The sequence below is a fragment of the Nothoprocta perdicaria genome, unplaced genomic scaffold (assembly GCF_003342845.1).
Source record: "Nothoprocta perdicaria isolate Ctin4 unplaced genomic scaffold, notPer1 scaffold_95, whole genome shotgun sequence".
Lineage (NCBI taxonomy): Eukaryota > Metazoa > Chordata > Aves > Tinamiformes > Tinamidae > Nothoprocta > Nothoprocta perdicaria.
This window is the reverse complement of record NW_020456254.1, coordinates 187,582-211,590: the sequence shown is the minus strand read 5'-3', so window position 1 is coordinate 211,590 and position 24,009 is coordinate 187,582. Positions and strand designations below refer to the sequence as shown.

The 24,009-nt window shown below is 39.2% G+C and overlaps 1 protein-coding gene across 1 annotated transcript in view; it reads right to left on the bottom strand.

Annotated features, from left to right (window-relative positions):
* DPP6 (dipeptidyl peptidase like 6) overlaps window positions 1-23,612 on the bottom strand; it is a 241,474-nt gene extending 217,862 nt beyond the window's left edge. Inside the window, exon 1 of the mRNA XM_026052982.1 lies at window positions 23,473-23,612. Within this exon, the coding sequence (XP_025908767.1) occupies window positions 23,473-23,529 (57 nt within the window). The 5' untranslated portion in view covers window positions 23,530-23,612. The remainder of the gene's footprint in view (window positions 1-23,472) is intronic.
* Window positions 23,613-24,009: the final 397 nt, after the last annotated feature.

Below are 24,009 nucleotides of genomic sequence, written 5' to 3'. Positions count from 1 at the left end.
AAAAAAAGTGTCAGCTGGAAAAATCTGCTCAGAAATGAAATGCTGCTGAAGTATTGTGGGTGCGCAGGATTTCACGGAAGACAGATAATATCAGCTTTTAGAGAACATTGCAAGAAACCAGAAAGAATATATAACTAAAAGAGTAGGATTATGTTCCGTATTCACGGAGTTCTTGTACCATTTTAGATGCCACTGGACATCTTGCTTGGCTTCCTACTGACTCTACAAAAAGATGCAAGTCTGAAGGCTTTATGTAATCACTAATTACCATTGTAAATTAGTCACCAGGCTAGTTCCTATTAGAACATTCTCACATAAATTCCTACCTTTGTGTTTTTGTGTTTGCAGGCCCACTCTTGAACTATTTACAAAAAGATAATTTTTTTCTGAAATTTAGATATACTCTAGATCCATCAAACAAAATATATAATTTAATAATGACTCTGAAGACTAATGATACTCATAATCAGCAATGAAAATTCCCTTGGCCTATCATAGTAGAGATGCTTAGAAGAATGCAAGTTTAATATATAAGGATGTTTTCAGTTTGGTTGGCCAAAGGGGCTGAAGTGAGCAATGACTGTTTCATACCATTTCAACTACCGTACTTTATCAGAAATAGGGCATTTCTTCCAACACAGCACTTCAAAGAGCGTGCCCAGGATACTATAAGACTATTGCAACAGTAATTTCCATGTTTCTATTGTAAGTTCAGGCAAATTCATGCTTTATTTAGTATGGGCTTCTACTGCTCAGTAATACTAAGCTAAAATATCTATCAAGATTCATGCAATGATGAGCAGGCAAATTTCTATTTGCAGTTTCCAAATAAAACTATTAAATAGCAGACATTTAATGACATCGGCAATAAAACTGGACATAAATAGCATGTACCAAACTGCCTCTTCAGAACATACATACAAAAAGTTGGGAAATATCATTAGAATAATAGCAACCACTACGCATAACCAGAATTTGGCTTATTAGGAGACATTAGTAATGTCTTTGATGCATATAATCTATGAGCAGAACTCTAACAAGTGTTTACTTCAAACTATAAAAGGAAATATCTGTAGCATGTACCACAGGAGAACCTGCTTCCAAGGCACTCCTGCCTGCATGTTTGCCAATAGACAAAAATGCCTAGGCATGCAAAATGCAGAACAGGTCCCTTTTTCTAACGACTGACTTTGCCCTAGGAGACACAGAGAGGATCTCGCACTCCCATTTAAGCAATGCAGCTACCAGAAGGTCAGAGCTTGTTGTAGGTCTGTAATTGGAGACTTATTAAGTATTTCAGAATATTTAAGGTTGGATAAGTATCTCCCATACATCATATAGACTTCATATAAAATTAAAATTAGTTCTTAACTAGTAGTAATTAATAAGCACATTGCAAACATTTACTAATATTTGTATGACTGGCATCCTTTGCTCAACAGTGGAGTAGAAAGCTTTGGAAAATTATTAAAACACAACTGTGCAAAAAGAAGGTTCAGAGATATATTAAGCAAATCCTCTTTTTCTCTAGATTTGTAATCTAGAACTCCATCAATATTTATCAGGCATTACCTGTTTGAATAATTTCTATATTAGCTAGAAAAACATTCTAGCCTATGGCTAAATCTGGAAAAAAAAATCTAGAGCAGACTCCTAAGAAATAGAATTTCACAGAAATATCATGGAAATATCATCTGGCATTCATGGAAGATAAATAAGCTTTTGAGCTTTTAGGAAGCATTGTCAGTTACTGGGAAAGAAAACAAGAGTCAGATGCACACACAAAAATCAGTATAATTAGAAAGACAACAGAGTTTCAAGCAGCAGAGTTTAGTAGCTCCAGATACACTTGCCTTGTAGATGCTTTCAGAATAATCGTAACATTTTGTGAAGCCTGATGTTCATATAGCAGTTCCACTACAAAGTTCCCTATCTATACACAGTAATCCAGTTCCCATAATTAAACTTTGAGGCTTTTTTTTTTTTTTTTTTTTTGTTTTTTAGCTGATTTTGGGTACTATAACAGTTTGGTTGAGGAATTTTCTGTTAAGATTCAGAGAAGGTTACACCTGGAGCACTGATACCAATTGCTGCAGATGTAAGACCATATCTCATAGGATGATGTTCAAGAAGGACAAGTCCAGGGTCCTGCACCTGAGGAGGAATAACCCCAGGCCAGATTAGGGTTTGACCTGCTGGAAAGCAGCTCTGTAGAAAGGGATCTGTGAGTCCTCGTGGACAAGTTAACCATGAGTCAGCAGTGTGTCCTCATGGGTAAGGCCAATGGGATCCTGGCCAATGGGATCCTGTTGCCAGCAGGGTGAGGGAGGGGATCCTGCCCCTCTACTCAGCTCTGATGAGGCTGCACCTGGAGTACTAGGGGCAGTTCTGGGCTCCCCAGTATAAGAGGGACGTGGAACTTTTAGAAAGGGTCCAGAGGAGAGTGACAACGATGATTAAGGGACTGGAGCATCTCTCGTATGAGGAAAGACTAAGCGAGCTGGGCCTGTTTAGCCTAGAAAAGAGAAAACTGAGAGAAGATCTGATCAGCATGTATAAGTGACTGAAGGGAGAATGTAGGGAGGATGGGGCCAAACTCTTTTTGATGGTGGCCAGTGACAGGACAAGGGGTAATGGGTACAAAAAACACAGGAAGTTCCATCTCCATGTGAGGAATAAGTCAGAGTCCTGGAACAGACTGCCCATAGAGGTTGTGCCGTCTCCTTCTCTGGAGATCTTCCAAACCCAACTGTATGTGACCCTGTGCAATGTGGTCTATGAGTCCCTGTTTGAGCGAGGGTGTTGGACTAGATGATCTCTAGAGGTCCCTCCCAACCTTAACCATTCTGTGATATCTTGTTCACTTTAACAAAAGAGCTCCAATGATGAGCCCACTTTTCATTCGTTAAGGGCTAGATAGCATCCATCTGCATTTTAGTTACTTGTACAGCACAGCAACGGCTCAGACAGACGAATGGGTACTCTGCAGAGGGTGGGATGTCCCAGGTCCTTCAATGAATCAGCCTGTAGAAAGGGAACAGCTCAAGAGCTGTTGAATAAACTCAAGCCTTCTAATGGCTGCCAGACTTCCCACAAAGCTCTCCCTAGGGTCCCCTGGCACAGTGCTGACGAATGTTCTTCCTATTCAGCTGAGGAATAATAAACTCTTAGCCAGCCCTAGAAAAACAGCTTAGGTCTCAGAGGAAATGGAATATAAAAATACTTCAGTCATTAACTCCACGATTAAATGGGATCTTTGTAGTGCACACCATAATTCAATTTCTGGGGAAAATTTCATTTTCATACATTTCCTTCTTCTTACCGAACTAGACTGAGTTAAAGGTCTACCTTGCTAAATCAGGTAAATTGAATAAGGACTGATTTTTTTTTTTTCCTTCTTTCTTCTTCTGAGGTCCTCGCAGCATGATCCCAGATGCCCATGAAAACCAAAGGAGTTCACTCTCACACAATTTGGTCACAGTCTTTCCGCAATGGGAATCCTGCTCCTTGTAGAACTAAATCTTGATTTGCAGTTCATAAGGGAATGAGATTTCAAGCCACCATGAGATGGAGACCTCCAGAGCTTAATTTATCCCTCATTGAGAGGCCCACAAGGATGCACAGCATATGAAATCCTGACTAGTCTTGGTCCAAGAACATATGGTTGACAGGTAACAGAATGACACGTTCCTGCTTCAAGAGATCGACAATTTGTTATTCCTGAAGCTATTTTATATCTAACATTTAAAATCTCATTATCATATGGGCTGCTATAATTTCATAGAGTTGCTAGATTTTTCTTCTTTCACCAATAATAAGCACAGTAAAAATGAAAAAAAAAACCCACACAGAAACACTATTTAAAACAAATTTTGAATAGGAAGTTCAGCACTCATAAAAGAGAAAGAAATGAGATACTGGGAGAGGAGGAATAATGAAATCACTTTGTTCAAATTCCCCTTTGAATCGTGACGCCAGAACCACTGCAGGAATAAGCAATGCAGAGGCTCTCTTTCATGCCAAGCCCCAGCCGGGCTTTTTGTGCTGTGCTCCAAATTTCCCTCCTGAATACAAAATTGGAGAAGGGATTCCATTTGCAAGTCCCTGTTTCGTGGTGTCTCTTTTCTTTCAGAGCCCAAACGAAAAAAAAAACCACTGATTTTCCAAACAGTTGCACTAGTTTTGGATGTGCACATCATTCATTTTTACTCACTGGCACTGGATATTGTAATGTGCTCAATATAGTTCTGCACTTTAGAAGCCTTAGCAAATCCCAGGAGGAGAGTGTCCTTCTTATTGCTTTCCTTTTTCTTTGTTTCACAATTCGTGCTTATTATCAATATGCTCTGTTGCTTTATACTTAGATTTTAACTTCTTTGGAAGAAGAGACCATCACAATATCTTCCCATCCATGACTAGAGTTACCAGATATTTTTGCAGTATGAACAAATAGATTATAAACAAATATAGGAGGTAAATTTGCTTGCTTAGGGATGTTGAAAGGTCAATAGAATTAGATTTAGATAATGTTTTCCCAGAAAAAAAAGAAATAGATGCTTGTTATCCAAGAAACTATTATTAATCCCTCTGGTCTAGCTACATCTAGCCTAGATGTAGTTGTCTCAGAACAGAAATCAGAATTATAGACCTTACTGCAAAGAGAGGGTCGTCTTGGTTGTCATCTCAGTCTGCACCTGGCTACTGAAGCTATTTGTTCTTGTTATTGGATATCCTACCTCACCATGGTAGGTGGAACCCATGAAAAAAATGGGAAAAAAAAGAGCAGATAGAAGCGCAGTGGTTTATTATAAGAGAGAGAATTGATAGATGTTTTTCCAAAAAAACTTTCCCAAAGCGGGTAGTTTCCTAAATATAAGACAGGCATTTCTATTCAGTTGCTAGCTCATCTGAAGCCTCACTGTGAAAAGTGGGAATACTCTGTAACCTTCACTTCAGTACACTCCAATTTCCAAAGCTTAGTGTCCATAAGAGACACTATGAGGAAAGCTAAAATAGACCAATATTCCTTTTTTTTTTTTTTTTTTTTTCAGAGAAAGACAACTATTTGCTGCTAACATAAGACTGCGTAAGTGAAAGAAACACTTAAAAGAGTGAAGAAAAACAGAAGTTCAGCATGCAGGCTTGAGGAGTAGATCTGAAAAGGAAATGAGAAAGGGATTACATTGCTAAAATTACAGTCACAGCCTGATAGATCTAGATTCTATTAACGATCCTACTAGAGATTTCCTGACTGTCTTGGAAGAAGTCTCCAATTCTTTAGCAAATGCAAAACAAGTTCAGCTTCCTGCCAGCCTGCCTCCCCTATATGTAAAACAGAATAAGAAATCTCTCTTTTTTTCTCTTTTTTTTTTTTTTTTTTTTAACTGCCACATATCCCTGGCAGTGTCTGATAAGGACTCAGCACAATAGGGTTCTGATCTCTGATGCTTGCATAACATAAACTCAGCTCTGGGTCATTTCAGTTTCACTCAGTGCATATTGTAAGGACATCTTTGTAGGTTACCCCAAGGTTTCTGAAGCTCAGAATCTGCTCCATGAAGTCTGCATTCAAGGCTAATATGAGAAACTGTGCATGCTGGTGTTATGCCCTCGCAAATAACATAAACACTGCCAATGCCTAATATCACTTACAAGGCTGTTCTTAATAGTGAAAGCTAGCAGTCCTTAGGAGTGATAAGAACTTGACAGATTTCATGCAGTAGGTGCTGCATTTTTTCCTCAGGATATTTTGCAGAGAATCTGCAACGTTAATGGTAGTTTGTGACTTGAATAGTACTCAGCATTGGCCTAACTTTGCTGCCACTGAAGTCATCCATGTGGTCCTATTATCTGTGGCAGCAACAGAGACAGGAAAGTGCCAAGTGTTTTGATGGTCTCACCCTAATTCAGCAATTACAGACAAAATGTACTTTAAAAGAAGGTTAAGGTACATGTGTGAGCAGTAAGTTGGGAAATGTCAGAATTAAGCCTCAAGGTCCACAAGCCACAACTCACCCTTGCACGTAGGCATTGTGTGAGAGTCTAATTACATGCTCACACACACTTTCTTCTGCTTCACCCACAGCATCAAGGGGCTGGTGCTTGCATGTAATGAGGCCTCTTCAGTATTTCATTTGATCCTCACCATTGTGTGTGTGGCCATATTTGCAGCACACAGTCACGACCTGCTTTAAAGGCAGAGACACCAATTTTCTCATAACAGCTTCTATATATCTCATCACTACAATATTTGACTGCTACATAGATTCATCACTTTCTTTCCATAGCACCTCTACATGGAAAAGAAGACATTAACTCATTGCACAGCTGGGAAGCAGAGAATGAAAGTCAAGGTGTTTTCTAATTCTAGGTGTCCAATTTCAGTTGCCTCAAGCCAGGTAAGTAGTATTGCAAAAACATTTTGAATCAAACTATTACACCAAACAAGGAGAGTCATCTAAAATCATTAGTTAGGGATGAAGATCTATCTTAATTGGATTGTAATTCCTGAAAAACTATATGTTGCAGGTGCTGTAGCACCAGCATCACTGCCTTCTAGAAAAGGATAGGATCTGTAGAGATCAGCAACTTCTGGGGAGGGAGGAGTGACAAATCACTTACTGCTCAGGCCAAAAGAAATCTAGTGGGAACTGAGAAAATGTTGCCTCTCAAAGAGGAAAGACACTGCCTATTACTTTTCTAGAAATATCTTGGTCTTCGGGCAGTGATTTCTTCCTCCCAAGTTATGGATGCAGTGAGAGTTTGCAGCCTTAAAGACTTAGTGATTTTCATAGTGGGATCACACATATATGTGCATCTATACATGGATACGTAAAACCAGTGCGTGCCCAAGCGTTGCTACTGGAGAGTTAAGATCTATAGCTTCTTACTAGAGTCTGTTTCAGGAAGTGATTCTTTAAACGGTTGTCAGATCTCCAGAGGTGCCCATAAAGATGCTTAGATCCTCTTTAGAAAACCAAAAATCTGAGTAAACGAATGAAAAAAATGAATAAATCATTGTTAGCATTTTCAAAAATGCTTAGGCAATGTAGGGCACATTTACACCCTTGCAATAAACTGCCTGAAGCTAGTGCTGACCGCAGCTGGTAGGTCCCCACAGCACAGAACAACACTGCATCGCATGGACTAGGAAGCTGAAACGGGAGCAATTTAGCCCTAGGCAAGTTCCTTCATTCTTATATGGAGCTTCCCTTTCTGCCAAGTGTAGGTAATACAGTTTACCTACATCACTGAGATACCAGGAAGAATATTTTAAGAGCAATTTGAAGACAAAGTATGAAGCAAGTGTTAAGTATTATTATTTGACATGTTGCTAGGTCAGACCTTTCAGCAATACATAGCTTTCCGTAAAGAGATGTTTTTAAATAAAGAAACCCTGTAATTATATTTCATTATTATAACAGTATAAACAGTCCTTTTACACCATTTCCTGTCTTGAGGTCTTTCCAAAGCTGCCACATTCCAATTAGAAAAGGAAAACAAAACTCTATTCCATCACTAAAATTGCAAACCAGGTCCATTATTGGATAATAATGGATTGCATGCAAAGGAGGAAACAAACTCAAAAGGATTATCTAATGCCCTAAAATTTGAGATACTGTTACCTTGTCGTTCTTGACACCAACCAGAGGATCATTCTCTATTTCCCAAAGGTAAATACCCTAATTTGACTCTACACCATTTAAAATATGTTTGTTTAAAGTATGCGGCCTTTTTAGTTGTTTTCCGAAAAAAGAATGGGTTGGGGCAGAGGAGTGGGAATAAATGTCCACTAACAACAGAAAGCTTTTAAAAATCCATCCCTTTTCATGCACAAGAAAAGTGAGTCCTCAATGCCTGTGCATGAGCACCTACATAATTGGCTTGATTTTCAAGAGCACTGAGCTTTCAGCAGTCCCCAGTGAGACCTACAATAGCTTTACGATGCTCAACAATTTATCACGACTCAACAATTTTCCTCCTGGGTATTATTTACCAAGTGTGTGCTATACTGTAAGCTGAAACATTTGAGACTGTCATTTTCAGTTGGGTTCGAACACCTAATTCCATTAGACTCCCCTGAAACCCCTCAGTATTTCCACATGTTTTTTCCAGTGGATCTCACAAAAACAACAAAAACAAACAAAAAAGATCAGCAACAAGAAAAAAAAGCAGACCTCATTTAAATGAGCACTGCACTGTGGAACTCAAATGTCAAGATTGTATCATGCTGGTAAAGGTTATATAAAGTAATGATTAATTAGTCCTTTTCCTCATTCAGATTTTGCTTGCTTGTCAAAAAATAAATAAATAAATTTAAAAAAAAAAAAAAAAGAGACAGTAGATGACTGCCTGGCCAAAATATGCATTATTGCCAGCTCTTTAACATCACTGAGGAGTGGGCAGCAGTTCAATTTGCCTGCAATAATTTATTGTATAGAATCAAAATTCTGTAAGCAACCTCTTCTCATCTGTTACTTTCAATGTCTCCCACAGCTATTTGATTTTCTTCCTGGCTTTTTGTGTTAACTGACTGTCTCCTGCCAAATCCCAGCAATCCAAATAAGATGCTGCAAATTTTTCAGTTATTACGGCTGTGTTTCATCCCTGTGGAGTGCCCACATTTCACGATAAACAGGCAGGACCACATCTTTCATTACACAAAGAAATGTGAAGATGACATTTGTCTGAAATATCCTAAATAACGTTGAATTTAAAAAGGGGGAGCTATCCAATTTTTTTTTTTTTTTTTTTATATATTTCATCCTGAGTATTCTGTGGCCAAAGTTTGAATGGTCTTCCTATTTACAAGGCAGAACAAAATAACAATAACAAAAAGGGCAAATGGCTCGCAGGCACCGAATCCGCTGCTAAAAATGGATGGGAGTCTTCAACGCCATCCTTGGCCATCTGCGTCCTCTCTGCTGCATCCTCACGGAACAGAGCAGCCAAGGCACCAAGAGAGGCACAGACAGGCAGCAGGAAACAAAACTGCCTCCAGCCTCCCAGCCCCTTTACACACCACTTCCCAGGAGGGATTCAGAAAGATTAGCAACAGCAACTTCTGCAAAAGACCTTCTTTCCCTAAAATCCATAATTCCTGCAGGCAAAACTCACAAATGGATTTTCTTTTTTTTTTTTTTTTTTAAGCAATTTTGTAGACTTCTCTTGCTTAATCCCCATAAAAGTGAGGTAAATGCTTTTATTGCTCTGTTCATCTAAGGTAATAACGCAGATTAATACACTATATTTGAGTGTACTCTCCTCCCTCCTAAGATATGGCAGAAAAAGGAAAAAAATATATATGGCTATCTAAATTTTTTGAAGACAATTAGTACAAGTGGACAAGTCAAGGTCACACCTTTTTCAGCAAGGCTTAGGTGTTCCCTTTTGCTGACTAAGTCAATTTTCCAAAAACTCAATGTCAATCTATTCTTGATCTAATTATATTATTCATGTTGAAGAATATATAATAATAATAATAATAATAATAATAATAATAATAATAAAAAACTAAAAAATTGCACTTTACAGTCTTTTGGCTTAGGACCATGCACTAATCTTCATCTGGTAACTGAAGGCCATTTTCATGGAAAGAGACTGTATGTATGTGAACAGTCAAGTCAGTGAAAAGTAATGAAGTACAAACATCTCAGTATCACCTAAACTCAGCCTCCTTAGAGCAAGGGTCATCTATTCTTTAATCAACAGATTCAGTCATAAAAATAAATAAAAGTTATGCATAGCACCTGACAAGGAGTCAGTCATACGTAAAAGCACAAACAATATTTGGTGAATGGCTCAAAACAAATTAATTCCATTTTTCTCCCCAGAAAAGTTTCTCGAGAAACTGGCCGGGGAAAGCTGTAGTGGATATTAGACGCACTGTGTCTGGAAAACCGTAGGTATTTGTAGTCAAAAGTATAGGAACCTGAAAAGAACAGGACAAAACTGCGTATATAACTGGTTTACATGATTTGAAAAATGTATGATGTTGTTTCCCTGGAGAAAGGACATGCTCATGTAGCTCCACTGTGCTCACACATTTGCTGCTTGCAGGAAACCTCTGGCACAAATATTATTGTCTGCAGCATCAGGCAGAACCTGTGTGTTACAGTTGCTGCTGCAACTTGGCAGCCCTGTGCAAAGGAAAAACAAAAAACAAATGAAAAAAAAGATTCTTGCTTTTGATTTTTTTTTAAATAGAAGTCAAGGGAAAGATAATCAAAATGGGAAACAAGAGCAAAGAGAAATAAGCTCCAGGTTCAGCGAGAGGACTAGAAGTGCAGCAAGAACACACAGCATCCCACTAGGATTCATTTAGGTTTATATTTTTAGCCCTCAAGTACATACATTATTTCTCATGTGTATTATACATGGCCTCTTGAAGAACTCAATTACCTCAAATCTTTGTGTGCAAAAAAGAGACTTTTTTAATATAAAAAAACAGCAGTAGCAACATGCCATCTTAAAGTAAGGTGGGGAAGAAATTTGTGATCCCACAATTTTCTGATATATTGATTGGGAGGATGCAGGACTATTAAGTCTAGTTATGCAGTTATAATCACAAATCAGGGCAAATATTTAACTTTTTGCATTTTTCAAAGAAACAAAACCAGAACTTATAACACACTTTGGCAGCAGGAAATAATTTTCAGAACAATGAGAATTCTGTATTTTGGTAAGTTCCCATCCTTTCAAACATGAGATTCACTTTTTCCTATTTTAATGTAGATACCTTAAAATTATCAAGCAAAAATTAATTTATTGTCCAAAAGTGTTGAAATTTCCAAATATGTAGATTTGAAAGGTTATGAGTTAGGGGAATTGATGGAAATACTACTGCATGATTGAACTACACTTTACAGTACAAAAAGTAGCACAGCTATGGTTTCAAACATCTGTAATCTCCAAGGCAAACACTGAAGAGTTCAAATCTGCATCAGCCTGTGACAGTGGCCATTGATCATTGTAATACCTAGTGATCGTGTGTTTTTTCCTTGTAATTTGTACGAGGATGCTGAAAAGCTAGGAAAAAATGTCCTCAGTTTGGCAAAAGACATAAGATGGCTATTTATTTACTGATACACCCAGATGCCAAGAGCATTATAGCTGGATGGGGAAATTCTGGAATTTATAGGAACCTGTAGAAATTTATAGGAAGTCTTCACTACCTGGCAGAGAGGTCTGGCAGAAGGCCCACACTCCTGGCCCCCAGGTGCAGTCTAGTCACATCCTACCTCCAGGTAGGTAGAAGACCAGTCTGAATGCTATTTCCCCCCAAGAAAGTGTAGAGGAGCCAAAAGGTGTGCCAATAAATCTCCTGAAACAAATGATAGGAAGACTAGACCTGCAATCTGGTTCCAGGCTGTAAGCAGAGGCTGATTTATACTATGATCCAAATCATGAAGTCCATTCTTTAGCTAGAGCTCCATTGGAGTTCACACATCAGAATAACATGGAGTAATTTGACCTGTGAAAGTTGCGCTGTTTCTATCACAACAGAACTGCACAGAGAAGATCATTTACAATATTCAGCTTTTTTTTCCTACTTTAAAACCTAGGTGAAAAGAGAAGGGGTCAGCTGGAAAAGAACTGCTAGCAATAAGTTTTGTGCTCTTGTAGAAATAAAGTCTCAGTTTTCTATACAAGGGTTTTGACAGTGGTGAAAGATAGCATAGGCACAATGAAGACAATAGAATTCTTCTCAGTTTGACCACTGGTTTTGAACATCTCTACATCATATTCCATACACATCTAATTTCCAGAAGTCCTTATAGGATCCATTTTAAACAGATACTCTGTTAACATGTAACCTCTTATCAGTGCTGATATGTACCCTAACTCACTTGTATGAAAGGCTCCTGTAAAGAGCAGCACAGGCTTCTAGTCTCCAAGAACAATACTACAGAAAGGGAAGAGCACCTGAGAAGGCCTGGGCTGTTTCAACGCTCTAGCAAGCTTTGAGTGAAAACTGGCTCAGTACTTGGTAGAGAAATGTAATGTGAATTATTAAACATAGCGAAATGACATCTAACTTAAGAAATCACTGGGCTGAAAATAGAGGCTGGGAGAGAGCTCAAGGGAAGTATTTTGTATGCTTGTCCTGTTCTTATTCATCCCTAGGCATCCACTTAGAGCCACCACTGCAGACAAGATACTGGGCAAAACATTGACAGTTTAAGTATGGCTATTCTTAGCTCCTTTGACAGCCCTTTCTACTACTCTCTCCGCCTAAAACACTAGGACTAAAAGAGCAGACTTGCATTTGGACTTGAGACTCATCATCTTAATACATACAGTTCTGGTCAGCTTCCTTCTCTCACCAAGCATGTCATGGGGAAGAAGTACAGACATATTGTAGGGTCTGGGAAGATAAGAACATGCTTATGGTTCATGGTTGTGTTGCTCTGAGGACTTAAGGATGGAAGGGTACCAGCAAGCCCAGGATAACGAGAAAATGCCACATCATCCTTCACTGCAAGAAGTCTTGTGTCAACACTGCAAGAGGGCTGGTTAAAGCAAAAACAGCATTTAGACACCTTAAGTAACATATATTAGGCTTCTTCGAATTCTTTAAGCAAAGACTATAACCCGATTAACTGATCCTCCAGCCTTTTGCTGGATTTTTTTTTTCCTTATGTAAAAAAGCAAAAAGTTAGTTGTTCATAAGGGGGGATGGCGGGGAAGTGAAGATATCATCTATTTACTGACCACCAACTCTAAAGGTGCTGTTACACCTGTATGTGAAAGTGATGGCTACCAAGTAAACAAGCAGTAACTAAACTTGGCCAGTCCTACCAGGAGATACCTGAGTATTTAAACATCAAGGGAGAACAGAAAAGCCTTTAGCAAGGAAAGTCAAAGGGTTCACTAATCAATATACATTTTACTAATGGACAAGCCTTACGTGCTAAGTACTTTCCAGGGCTATTTCAAGCAATTTCTCCTTGGATTTTGCTGTCCCATACATTCACAACTGCTCTTTGTTTTATCTGGCTGAGTGTGGGAATAAAACTTCCAATTATAGCATGACTTGCAACAGCAAAGTCAAGCATTCATATAATCCATGTAAAACCATGTATTACACCTTATGAGGAAAAGACCACAGAAAATAATTCAATTTAAGGCAATTGAAGCCTCTACCTATTAAGTTCAGCAAGATTAATCTCAAATACTCGTTACATTCAGTGGATCAGTATTCTCAGGAATATTTAAGTTAGCTTTTGCTTCAAACATTGGGACATTAAAAAAAAGTTAGTAGTAGTATTATTAAACTGTGAAGAGTTGGGATTTCAGGGAGATAAGGGAGGGAGATAAGAATAAGGGGAAAAAAAAGTTTCTATACAAATTTCTTGTGTCGTGCAGAGCAGTCAATGTCTGTTATACTCAATGCAACAGCATCTAACAGAAAGGAAATGTAAGGAATACAAAATAAATAAATAAAAGAAAGTCTCCTTATCCTTCCTCACTTTGATCAATTCTCCTCCTTTATCTGTTATCATAACATCTAAGAATAAAAAAAGAGCCTGAAGTTTTTGCTTACTTCTTCCCTCAAGCTATCTCATCTGCTTTGTACAGCTAATAAGCAATGACTTTGTGTTTCTTCTGCTCTCTCTCATTTTAGTATGGGCTGCATTGTAGTATGTTTTCCCTGTATATCCTTGAGTTTCTCTCCATCATTAGTCACAAAATGCTGCATATGCATTTGAAGGTAACCCATTTGCTCTTGGCCATGAAAATAGGAAGGCAAAAGTGCAAGGCTGTCCCAAGCCTGGTTACAATTCATTGTACATTAATTAATTCCTACAACCATATGAAGATTAACTATCAGACCTCTTTAAACTCTACATAGGAATTGTTAAGAGATTGGTCACAGGGTATGATTAAGCTAAATTAAAACACAAAATAAATTTCATATAATATGCAACTGCATACATTCACCCCCAGTCAATTACATGTTTATTATGGTATCTCTGACAAGCTAAATTAGCAGTAAATCAATGTCTAAGTTATGTTTTCACTTTTGACAATAATATACTACAACTAAGCCTTAAATATCTTAGTGTAACTATTCAGCTGGAGACATAAGTGAAGCTAATGGAGTCAAAAACTGCAGACTAATTGCTTCAGCTGAAGGCTTATTATCTCTCCAATTTCAAGCACAGAAGTAGTTAAGTAGTAGTATAAACTACTTTAGTCAAGGCATTGTAGACCCTTGTACTTTTATTTTCATGTTTGCTAGATTTTATAGACAACAGCAAAAAAAAAAAAAAAAAAAGCCATTTGTTTTCAGACTGACAAATGTAGATAGATAAGCTGAAAACTTAAAAAAAGTCTTGAGATTTGCTTATTTTTGCTATTTCGCTCAAACTCTTCTCCTTTGCAACAGGTTTTTCCATGATTGTTTCCTTTATAAGCTCAGCTTAACACTTTATATGTACTTCAATATGTCACATCCCCCTATTCCCACAAGAAATACTCAGACCTTAGTTCCCACCAAGTCAAAATTTGTTGAGTGGCACAAGGACACAAGGCTTTCCCGTGAGAAGATAGGGCCACTTTTTATGTCCACTGTGATCACCCAAAGCGTGAGGCAAAAGCACAAGGCTAGATGTTTAGACGCTTTCTCTCTGTCTTATCTCTATCCACTATCGACTAACTCTCTCCCTCCCCACACTCATCAATTCTAACAAGCTTAGTCTAACCTCTGTATGCAAAATTCTTACCTCTTGGCTTTTTTAAGCCAAAATGCCTTTGAGCAGAAAGCCTTGTTTGCAGGAACCAAGGAGAAGGACTCATTACCAGCCTCTACCACCAAATGTGTTGGAGGAGCCCAAGACATAACTGCGAGGGTGGCTCTGCATGACTATCTAGCCAGAGACAATCCCAGAGCAGGGTCACAGTTACTCCTTAGTGAGCAGACTGTCCAGCAGACAAGGACAAATTTCACTGTAAGACACCATCATCTATCTGCAGTTTCCACCTGCATTTTTTTTTTCCCCACAAAACAGCATCACATAAGAGTAACAGCCACTTCATGCATACGGCACAGGTTCTCCCTCAGAAAATCTTTATTCAGGCAGCAATGGACACAGGCAATCATTGGGTAATATCTGGTAAAAATAGGGCCTGCTCCCCTGATGGTAGGCAGTAGAAAAAGAGAGTTACAAGCAAGAATGGAAAAACTGAGACAAGCGCAGTGCCCAACACAAACGCCTGGCAAAGATGAGACAGAAGACTTCTCTGAACATCCTCCATCCTGCAAGGTTTGTGGCTAGTCATCACTTTGTAGACCATCTTCTGTTAATGTAACCACAGAGCCCCTGTGCTGCCCTCGGAGCAGCCACTGCCACCTCCCGGGGCACTGAAACCACTCGCTATGGTTTGCAAAGCATTTAGCGGTCCTGAGCCAAAAAGCTCTCCCAGGAATAAGTGTGATTGCTGCTCTGTACAACAGAGCTCTAGTTAATTTTGCTCCCTTGCCCTGCTTCCTTACCTATGTTCAGCCTCCTTTCCCTTCATAAGCACCTTTTACTTCCAAATGCACCCATATTTAAGTTGCACCTCCCCAAACTCATCTTTGTTGAGCTACAGAAGTTTTTTATCCTTGTCCTGCCATGCATAGTTTGGCAAAGGAAATGGGAGGTATTTCCTCTCTTTTTCCATCTTATTTAACAATTCTCTCCAAGTCCACCACTCTGCATAAGGCCTTTCCTCTACACTCACAAGGCCCTGAGCCTCACCTTGCCTCACAGCTATGCTGGCTATCACAAAGCCTCTCAGGCCTTGAGCTCTAGCGCTCTTATGACTTCCACTTCTGGAAGGTTTCATTCATAGCCTTGATCACATATCTTCCTGGTTTATCTTCACACTATTTACTTCTCCATTTTAGCTCAATGGGTTCCTAAATACACTGTAGTATTCATACTGTTAGGACTTAATTCTTCCTCCTCAGAAAAAGTCTTTCTGCACTATGCTAGTAAGAGTAGAAATACCCGTGTAAATTTTACCTCAAACTGTAAATTTGCTTCTAGTTCCAGAAATCTCAGGATGAGAAGCAATCCTAAAATTCCATGAGTTTTTCTTCACTTTCTCAGTTGCAAGTTTGGTTACAGCGATTTGAAGCCCTACCAGGGTTTACCTTCACCTTGATCTTATTTTCTGCTGAAATTCTTATTCACATCTAAGTCTTCAGAATTAGTTTTCAAGCTTTGTTATGGCCCTTTCTGTACATTCTCTAAATGTCAAGCAGTACATCTCCCTGGTATCTCAGGTACTTACCTGTGCAGCCTCAATTACTATATCTCTGAACCTCATAATCTTTCATGTGCTTATCACACAAGATACCATCAGGTATAAAATGCCTTTAGACAAAACACAAAACAAAACTACATTTTGTAAATGAAAACAGTATTTTCTACACAAAACAAAACATCCTACACAAAAATTTCCCCCCTACTTTTTCCCCCCAATGTAAGGGGACCATGGACACTCACAGTCCCACAAGGGTAGATGTTGAGGACACTGAGGACATATGTCTAACATACTTGTTCCATGCAATGTAGGAAGTCTGAAGCAAAAGAAGCACTGGAGTCCTGAGCTCCAGCTGCCAAACTATCACTCACAGTCCCCTGATAATCCCAGGCAAGCTTTGATCTTTAATCAGAAACAGTTCTTACTGATTCTTCCATTCCTCATTATCCTCACTGATTTGAAATACGAGTCTCCTTTCAAGTTCCTGTTTAGAAAAGCCTCTGCAAACTTGCTCAATGCACTATTTTCTCTTCTCCAGGTAGTTCTTTGCACCTCTGACAGCCTTTTGGAGAAGGGGGAGAAGGATGGGGCAGGGAGAAATGGATATTATAAACTCAGCAATAGCTGCTGGTACTCTTATCTCTGCAATCTACCACTCACTTAATCCTGCTTTAGAATCATAGAAGGAAGAGCAGACAGAAAGATGAAAGAAAGGATGAAAGAATGAAAGACTAATGAGAAATATACAGAATAAAGCACATAAATAATATATATTATTCTACTTTACATCATTTAAAAACTGCTGCCTTTTCTAACATTGTCTTAAGTGACTATGATTCACGGCAACTTAATGCATTAGAAAGATCACAAAGCAGCAGTACTAAAAGCATAAGAAATGAAAGCAGGTAAAAACATTGTTCGCTAAATCACTATAGCAGTGCATAGTACTCTATTAATGCACCACCAAAAAAAAAAGAACAAAAAAAAAGAAATTTTGTGAGGTTCTTTTCCTTGTAGAGTATGAATCCTATCTTATAAACCCTAGATAACTGGTTAACTTTGTAGACAGGTTATTCTGTCCAAGCTAAAAGACAGACTAGACTTAAATAGGAGTGCAACACAAAATATCTATGTCAAAGAGAGCAGCAGTTAACCAGTAGTATCTCAAGGAGCGGTGATACAGCACCTCCCATTGCCAATCTCTGCTTGACCTGTCAACTTTAACTAGAATCTGAAGCTTTTGGAGTCTCTAGTACTTTGCTATGAAATCCCAATACCGCATGGAAGTTGCATGTGTGGAAGATCACAAGCACAAGGGGGTCTTGACACATATGAGGTCTTCCAGAGGCACCTCCATTTCAGTGTCTACTGTTTTCTCTTTCTGAGACTTTGGTATTATGCCAAATGTGCTCCTTGCCATCTATGTCCCCACTCCTCATTGTTTAGCTGCCTGCAATCCAAATAGCAAATTAACAGCTTGAAAAGCCTGCCAGTTCGATGCAATTTCATGTTCTTGAATAGAGTGTTCTCAGGAGCACTATTACGGAAATTTAATCTCTTGAGAAATAGATCAGAAATCATTAGTGGAATGAAACATAAATGTGCTCTGTGACTTCCTGGAGAACGCCTGTGTTGGGTCTACAAGATATGTAATTTATAGAGCGTTTATTAGCAAAGAACAGCATTGCCTCATATCAACAGTTTTCTTAAAAAAAATCATTGAAACTCCTAACTTCCATTAAAATAATAATAATTGTGAAACAACATTTGTTTTCTATGCAAGTCAAAGTCAAGTTTCTCTTCTCTTCTTTCTCTGGCTAGCCAGTGAAGTGGACATTGCTCCCTCTTTTCTGGGCAACCGTAAAAAGCAGAGCCAAAGCACTAGATCAAGTCATCAAGAAAGAGGGATTCTCACAAGCAGGGATTCACCTTTGGGAAATGACAGTTTTCAGCTGTGGCCAAGAACGTAGGAGCACAGCTATCCCAAGTCACTGAGATAATCTGCTAAATTAGCTCATCTCCTGGGAGAGCTACTCCCACCGGTTCCCCAGCTCCGGGCAAAGCTACTCCCAGCCCACCGCTGAACACAGGGCACAGAGGCATGCCACGGTGCACCTCTGTCTCCCTCTCCATGGAATTTGTGCCACCAGGGCTCTACAGCAGGGAGTCTGACTATACCAATTAACATCGCCGTAAATCAGAGCTTTCCTGCAGCACACGCAGTCTGCTTCCAAATATAAAGAGCTACAAGGCTCAGATTGAACTTTTCTAAGAATACACAGCAAAGGCAGTCATGGTTGTTTTTAGTCCAGCACACACTGTGGATGGTATTGACAAATATAAGGGCAGTTTCCTTCCCTATTTTGACAGCTAACATTCACAAGATATACTGTGTGGCTGAAACTGCTCCCTACTGCAGTCTGTTTACAATGTGAAGGGATCTGCACTCTTTGAAGCCAGTGTGAGTTGCTCCAGTGATGTAAGGAGGCTTTGGTGTTATGGAAAGCCAGAACTTTCAGATAAAGCAGTGACAAAGTGACAGAGATTTGCTGGACAGCTTTCAGGTAAAGCAGAGCAGATCTGGAATGATTTTAAGTCATCCATGCTGGGGAAAAAATGAATACTTAAAATATCTTCAGATCCAGGAACACAGCTCATATGAAATTACACTTTTTTTTTTAAAAACCTTCTCCCATCCCTGCTGAGGATGCAGGGAGTACACCTAGTATTTTCATTTAGACCAGAAGTGCACTATTGAAATAAATCTCCTGGTCACAGCCAACTACCTTGCTTTAGATCACACTGTAAAGTGGTCTCAGAGCACGTAAACTGGCCTGTTTTTGAAGGAAACTAAATGAGAAAATGGTCTTCAGCCACCAGTGGACATCACACCAGTCTAGAACTAGCATGAAATATTCGTTCTCCCGAAACCTCCTAAATGTTTGCACTGGCTTTGGGATCTCAGCACCTCTCTCCTGGGTCCATAACACTTCCAAAGGAGACACAGCCATAGATAGTTCAATAATGGCTCTTCTAGGTTTAGTCTGAGAATGAGCAGCCAATATAGAATTCAGCTTGTAATGGTTAAGGAAACTTATGACCTCAAAGGGAACAACTGAGGCACACATGGATTGACGTGTCTTCCTACCGGAATCCCAGAATTACCTGAAATACAGCTACTTAGGGGAAGGGCCTCCTAAATGTACCTGAAGTGTGGTTTTTTTCCTGCTCTTTGGGCATATTTGCTCCCAAAGAGACACATTTTAGCATAGCATATTAAATATTCCAAAAGTGCTCACTCTGCAACATACAACAAGCTATTTCAGGGAAGTTCAGAGTGGCAGGGGAACATTTGAAGTGTGAAATATTAATCTTTCCATCTTTTTATTCCTGATTCTGGACTAGCTTTTCCAAGTTAAGCATGTTCTCTCTCCTCTTTAGGATATCCACCATTTAGAATTTCATCTGTGCTGTAAAATTTGAAATTGATTATATTAATGACAGTTAATAGGCAGAACTGTTCTATTGATCTGACACCATTTCATAACAGAGCTCACTCCAATAAAAAGCAGCCCTTGAGCTATTTTGCCTCCTTACCTAATTTTTGGTTTTGTACATGGAGTTGCATGCAAACTGTCATTAATAACCTTGTCTAGGGTATGTGCATGTTTCTGAGCCAGATCTTGCTCCCTATAAATCCATGACAACTCTTCCTTACACAGGAAAAGGAACAGGAACAATCATTTATTCTGCATGCTCAAGTATCAAATTAACCAATCAATCCTTCAATGATTATAAAGGTGTTCTTTGATTATTTGCCATCTTGATGTCCTTGATATGCTGACTCAGTTTTAAAAATACTTAAAAGAATCATTTCAGCATTATGCCTATTACCACATTTCATAAAAAAAAGCTCTTTATTTTTATGTATGACTGTAGAGATATTTTCAATCCCAAAGGTCATTAAAAGTAGGAAGAATTAGGCTAAATGCATGCAATATATTACGCAAACATATTTTCAGGCTTATGTTAAAACACTATCTTCAGATCTTTAGCTGGTGTAAATTACCATAGCGCACTGACCGAATGCTTGACCCCCTTACTTTTTTTTTGTTTTGTTTTTAAAGAAAAGTGGTTTTAATGATATGTTCAGGTACACAGTTAACAAACCCCAAGGAGGAGATAAACATTTGCCAGTCTCTTGAGTCTGGTCCCTAAACTAGTAACACGAACACCAAGCTTTTCTAGGGACTTTTGAGCATTGAGTCTAGCAGAAAGACAACAGCAATTATTGTACAACGCACCACATCCTCCCCAACCATCTGAACAACAAACCAGGGCTGTGGCAAAAGCACCTAAGTGGATAGGTGCACCTGCATCCAGCTTGCATCTTGGTCAAGCTATTGCACCTAACAGACAGTTGTTACCCATCACTTATTGAATGGTGTCTGAACAATATGAGCAAAAAACTTAAGTTCAGATTCAGGAAACAGATGAGTAAGGAAACAAATTATTAGAATTCTTGAGAGTTGAATCAGAATGGAGGTGGCCAACACTGCTGATCAGGAGAAAACTTTACAGAGACATTTTTCATTAACAAAGAGAAGAGAGGGATGCTTATTCCTTGATTTCAAGCAGGTATTTCCACCCTCTAATCATTTTTCTAATTATTTTTTTTTTTTTTTATACAAATCTCAGGAAGAAACTCTTTGAGTTGAAACACTTTCAAGATGAAATCTGCCTTTCTCTATGGATGTGTGGGTCTGATTAGACTTCCACTTAGCCACACAAAGCTTCCGCAGATGTTTTTAAACTTCTCCCCACTGCTTTGCAGTATCTTAGTACCTTTTACTGACCATTTTTTGTTTCGACGAGCATGGCAGTAGACAGGGAATACACTTCAGGCAGCTGGAACGTGCATACCTCCCAATCAAGGAGATGCCACAACGAGGAATACAGGAAACGGACAGTCACAATCTCTCATGACAGCAGCAGCTGCTCCTGAAAAGGACTGCAACCTCTACTATGAGACTAGCAGTTTGCTTTCAGTATTATCCCAGGTACTGCTTTCAGTTGCTTAGTCATTATTTAGCAAGAAAATTAGCAGTATTTCTTGATATGCCCAGACCAATTTTTGGCAGGAAACAGAATTTGCATACAGTCTTTGTTCAATTATAAACTACTTTTTAGATCTGCATGTGTTGTAAAAAGATAAAAGTGCACTCAAATCAATGGGCACAGATTAGATTTGGCCCCCCACTGTCAGGTCGTTTTAATAATGACACGTTAAGGGAAAAAAAAGGAAGAAAAAATAGGAGTAGGGAAAGTTGCTTGCAGACTCAAACATTAATATTCATCAATATCATTGATATTTATATATTTATATATGCCTGATGTTTCTATTTCATGCTCACTCTAAGACAAATCTGAGAGCGTGTGTACTTTTAGAATACTTAAGCTCACCACATGAATATTATTGCTTCTCAATCAATTATAGAATATATTTAATCAAGTCTCTGCAAAATACCAAAAACATATTCTGGGCATTTTTAGGAATAGCAAAAAAAAAGAAGTAGCAAAGACACAGCAAGTCACTAGCAAAATGGCATTTGATGGATAACACTACTTGAAATAAAAACAATGATTCTTTATAAAAGGCAAAAGACTTGCACTTTTTGACTTACCAAAATTGACACTTTTATATAGCTTTAAAAGGGGGAGGGGAGAGCCTCACATTTCTCTTTGTTCAGACAAGGCAATTTTTACATTCCTTCCTCCCACAAATACAGCTGTATTAATTTTAAGCTGCAGCAAACAGTGACAAAAATACATACTCCAAAAACAAGAGAAAGAGAAGCAGAAAAGCACTGCAGAAGGGCACTGAGGCAGAGGCAGTTTCTTCACACTCTCAGCATCAAAGTTGCTTTCTTATTTCAACTGAACCATCAGTTCTGTGTCGGCTATTAATAAAATGTCACCCTGAAATATGCAGATTATACCCTGCTAATTCTAGCGTGAGGGTGCCCCGTGCTTTCCCCTCCCTATTTCCCTAAAAAATGCACCAAAGGGGGGAAAAAAAAAATGCAAGGCACTCAGCCCATGGAGCAAGGAAGAACTATTTTAAGATTTAATTTGCATCCCAAGAGATCTGTTTAAAATAGACACCCATGCCGTCCTAAGTGATGATTAAAGTGGCGAACTTCCAGCGTTTTAGGGAGGAAACGAAAGGCCATGGATGCGGGGAAGGGAGCGCAGCACTGCCGGAATCCACACACAGGGAGGGGAGCCAGGTCGGGAGCGGGATGGAGCTGTCAAGAATCCGAGTCTTTGCAGCCTTCAGCTGGAGCCCAAGTATCTCAGTACGACTTTCCTGTGTGTCACTACTTCCTAGCAATACCCCTCACTTTGAGCTAGCAAGGTGCCCTTTTCTGCTTTTTTTTTTTTTTTTTTTTAATTTTTTTTTCTTTGTACAGGGAAAGTTTCTACTTCATTCTGTCCTCATATGTGCAATCAAATAGGAATACTTCCACCAAAACTAGAGGTGACAGAGGAAATTAAGTCTTTAACTTTCCACCTCTACCAAAACACATAAAGCACTTAGAGAAGGAAAGTGAATCAAATTTTGGAGGGTACAAGCACTACAATTTTCACCAAATTCCACAAGACTTGTGCCCTTACAGCTAGGGTTTGTCCCTGGATACTGACTGCACCCCGGCACACGCTGTACCCTGAAGGGCCATCAAGCTAAAGATTCACTGAAAGTGCCTAACAAAGTAAGGAGCTGGAATCTACTTTTGCAATTTCATGTCTGCCTGCAAAGTAGCTGCAAAAAACCCTGCTAAGTTCATAAAGGCAAAGCTGGGATGACTCCAGTGAGAAGGGGCCTCTGTCCCAACATACCGCAGCCACACACACATGCAGAACTAGTTGCAGAACAAACCTCTCAAACCTTGGAAAAACAGTGCAGTCTGTTAAAAATAGCACAATTTCAGGTCCATCCCCCCGTCACATACACATTGAGAAGGCAGACCTTGAACCCAGCTACCCAGGACTTTCCTCTCGCCACTGGCTGTTAACTCAGCTGGCAATTCTAGGAATGCAACCCGATAAATAAATAAATATATAGAACACACAAGAAACAGAGCTATGCAATTCTGTTATCTGATTAAAAAATAATATTAATTAAAAAAAAAAACCAAGAAAAATAAGCGTTACCTGTTCTTGTTGTTGGGCTTGTTTCCCTGATGCATTTTGCTCCTTGGCTGTAGTCATGCTCCCCTATTTGTGCCCACTGCAGTGGCAAAGAGGATTTTACAGTGTGCGTATGTGTGGATACGTGTGTAAGCTTGTGTGTGTGTGTGTGTGTGTGTGTGTGTGTGTATTCAGACATGCACGCACACATACACTGAAGGAATAAGGATGAGTAACTAGTCCATCACTTAATCAGCAGCTGAGAAATTTCCCACCCCCGCGAGAAGAAACAAATAAAAATGCAGTGCAAGAAAAAAAAAATTAAAAAAAAAACCCCACTAGTCTAGCTGCCTTCCTCCTTCAGCCTCTAAAATAAAAGCAGAAGCTGGAGCAAGGGAAAAAAAATAAAAATAAAAGAGAAGGATGCTGTGGGGGCTTCTTCAATTAGCAACAGCCTCTGCAATCGTCACAGAAACAATGATAACTGCTTGGCAACCAGCAACTGGCAGCTCGGAGCCGGGAGGCAGCGCCGTGGTCCAGGCTCCCCACCTCCGCGGCGGC